The sequence below is a fragment of the Tenebrio molitor genome, chromosome 1, assembly GCF_963966145.1.
Source record: "Tenebrio molitor chromosome 1, icTenMoli1.1, whole genome shotgun sequence".
NCBI classification, from domain to species: domain Eukaryota; kingdom Metazoa; phylum Arthropoda; class Insecta; order Coleoptera; family Tenebrionidae; genus Tenebrio; species Tenebrio molitor.
The window spans coordinates 20,324,854-20,328,034 of record NC_091046.1 but is presented as its reverse complement, the minus strand read 5'-3'; the positions used below and the strand labels follow the sequence as shown (position 1 = coordinate 20,328,034).

The window sequence follows — 3,181 nt, the reverse complement described above, 5'->3', positions numbered from 1 at the left end:
ACAAAAATAACTATATAATAACACATACAGTGCGTTCGTAAAGTTCGGAATAAATTCGATAAAACTGTAAGTATTAATTTCTGAGAAAAATTCTCGAACCGGTCAACTTTTAAAAAAGTGCATATTGATCAGTACTTTACTTATGTTGACAGCTTGTCATCTCCTAATAATAACGTCATCAATCATTTTTTTAAATCACAACCCCCATTTTTTTCTTATTTTTCTGGTACGCCTTCGTACTCTCGTGTCAAAAATGGATTACTCCCTAGAATTGAAACTTTTAGGGAAATAACGTTTTTCATGTTGTGTGTAACTAGAATTTTCAAAAGTTATTTTCAATGCCTAAGGTTGGTTACTTTGAATTAAGAGATTAAATCCAAATAAATATGCAGCCGGTAACAAAAATTGATTGTGAAACGAAAAATCACCTATCACTTAGCGAGAAATTAGTCATTTGCAACTGTTACAATTAATTTGCTGTCTTACATTTTTGGAATATCTTTTCTTTGTCACCAGAAACCACATAGCCTCCAACCTAACCAAATTTATGGCAACCTAGTAACGAATATCCCTAAATCCTAGGGAGTAATCCATTTTTGACACGAGAGTACTAGCTAAACGATCAATGAAAAAAATTGATACCTTACATAACAATTTTTTTGAGAAAATGACAAATTTTACTCAAAAAATTTAATTTAATTTTTAACGTAATTTTTCTTTTCGATGGGTTTAGTTACAGTCGAAGGTTTATTTTAATAGACCAAACAATGTAGAAAATTTGCGACAAAGAATTCGCGCTGACATTATTGAGCGCAATGCACAAAGTGTCGGGGACTGCCAAATAGTTGGCGGGAGGCAATTTCAACATTTGCGTTAAATTTTATTGTTAACCTTACATGTTTGTTTTTGTTTGAGGTCGGTTACAATTTTTACATTAAAAATTAAGTTAAATTTTTTTAAGTAAAATTAGTCATTTTCTCAAAAAAATTGTTATGTAAGGTATCAATGTTTTTCACTAGTCGTTTAAGTAGTAGGAAGGTCTACCAGAAAAAAATAAAAAAAGTGGGGGTTGTCATTTAAAAAAATTATTGATGACGTCATTATTAGGATATGACAAGCTGTCAACATAAATAACGTACTGTACAACATGCAGTTTTTAAAAACAAAGTTTACCTCTTCGAGGATTTTTCTCAGAAATTAATACTTACAATTTTATCGAATTTATTCCGAACTTTACGAACGCACTGTATACCTATGAATATTTAAACCTATTCTTAAAAAATACTTTTTGAGTAGCAAAAGTAAACGATATGATTATAATTAAAAATGAATCATTTCAAGAATTCAAACCCTTAGAATACGTCAATACAGTTCTGCGACTCCAAACAACTTTTCCCAATGCGCAGGAGCAGAATCACCTACAAAAATCTTTTAATCCAAATATGTACCACGTACCTATATAGTCACCTTGATATAGTGGTTTACACTTCATTGTTATTGTGTTACTTCAAAACTATTTAACTAATGATTAAATATAATTTAAATTGTTTCTTATTAGCACTTTTTTCACCGTGTTCTGACCTATTTAATGGCAATGATTCTAATAAAAAGACTTCCAGGATTATTTTATACTTATAGATATACAGTGTATTCCATAATTATTTTAACTTGCACTTTTGTATATTTATTATTTAAATGGAATTTACTTTGTACAAATTTCCAAGCCTGGCAACATGCAAATAGAATGGTGAGTACTTGTTCTTACTTTTATATGTAGATATGTAGGTTTAGGTATGTATGTACTTATTTATTGTACTTTTTATATTTTTTAGTGTAAGCTTTATAATCAAGGAAAAGCAATGGGATCACTTTGTGCTCCTATGTGTTCTAACAATGATATCAGATCAATCACATGTCATACGTTTGGAACAACAAAAGAAGCTGTGTTTAGTGCGGAATGGCATCATACCCGATTGGTTTTTAAATCTGTATCTAGTGATGTACGATCTTTGCACTGGTTTGATAACGGCGCCTTAAAATATCCCACAGAAAAAGAGTTTCTATCCACGATTCGTGCAGTAGTTAAAAGTAAATTAAATATAACGTTAGCTCATAACGGGGCAGTTCGTTTGACACGATTAAAACCTTCTTACGAAGAAACAGACATTAGCAAAAGACAAAAAGAAATGGATAATCTTTGGATATTGGTGCAAGATAATGAGTATTTGTTGTCAACAATTTACACCGACAAAGATATTTTTCCTCAACTATTGGGAACTTGTGGTCCTTATTTTGCTGTTGAATATGTTGAACCTGTACAAGATGTTTCATCATTACTAAGTGTCAGTGACACTAAAGAAGATTGGGCCAATCGTCTGAAAACATCCGTGCAAATGTTAGAACTTTTAGATGAGCTTGAAACTGGTTTTCGGGAACCCTTTCACCTGTGTGATATAAAATTAGAACATTTTGGTGTTGTTAAGGGAACAAACAAATTAAAGTTTATCGACTTAGATGGTGTTTATCCGCGATCTGTTATTAACAAAATTGTTTCGAATACTCACAATTGTAATAAAGATGAAGATTGTGATTTTTATGATTGTAGATCTAAGTGTTTAAAACAATACAATAAATGTGAGAGTTCTGTTAGTAATAACAATTTACAAATTGTTTGTGAGAAAATATTCTTAGGATGGAGATTATCTAACACTGTTATAGTTCCTGGTTTATTAATGTCTCAACATACCCCTGCTGCGTTGGCTTCAGTTTTAAGACAATGTGCTAATCCGCAGAATGAAGATCGAAAACCGCGAACGTCACCGGAGAATGAAATTAAGAAAAGACTTATTAATGTTTTAACCGAAATCGAACAAAGTGTTAATGATGACTTTTTTCTTTAATCAATAAAGTTAGATTACAGTTAAATTCTTCTACATTTTTAAATATCGAGCGATCAAATTAATTTGTAATCGAGTCATCCATGGATTTGAATCCGTATGTCTTTTGCGATTGATATGTCGAGATCTAACCTGTGTTTCAAGTTGTGTTTATTGGAGCGTGGAGTTCAAGTAACAACATACGATTTCGAATTCATGGATAACTCGATTACAAATTAATTTGATTGCTCTTTATTAGAAGTAATTGTGTAGTATGTATAACTCTCCTCTCCTCATCTCGTTAG

The 3,181-nt window shown here is 31.2% G+C and overlaps 1 protein-coding gene across 1 annotated transcript; it reads left to right on the top strand.

Annotated features, from left to right (window-relative positions):
* The first annotated feature begins 1,327 nt into the window (after nt 1-1,327).
* Nucleotides 1,328-2,919, top strand: aln (allnighter). Its single transcript, XM_069062331.1, has 2 exons — nt 1,328-1,747; nt 1,833-2,919. Exons 1-2 carry the CDS (start codon nt 1,589-1,591, stop codon nt 2,898-2,900), a joined length of 1,227 nt encoding a protein of 408 aa, XP_068918432.1. The 5' UTR covers nt 1,328-1,588; the 3' UTR covers nt 2,901-2,919.
* The last annotated feature ends 262 nt before the right edge of the window (nt 2,920-3,181 follow it).

What these genes read in the sequence shown, in the direction of transcription:
- aln (XM_069062331.1), top strand. Translation starts at nt 1,589, where the DNA reads ATGGCAATGATTCTAATAAAAAGACTTCCAGGATTATTTTATACTTAT. An exon ending in GGCAACATGCAAATAGAATG is followed by an intron (nt 1,748 to 1,832) that starts GTGAGTACTTGT and finishes TATATTTTTTAG; the next exon opens with TGTAAGCTTTATAATCAAGG.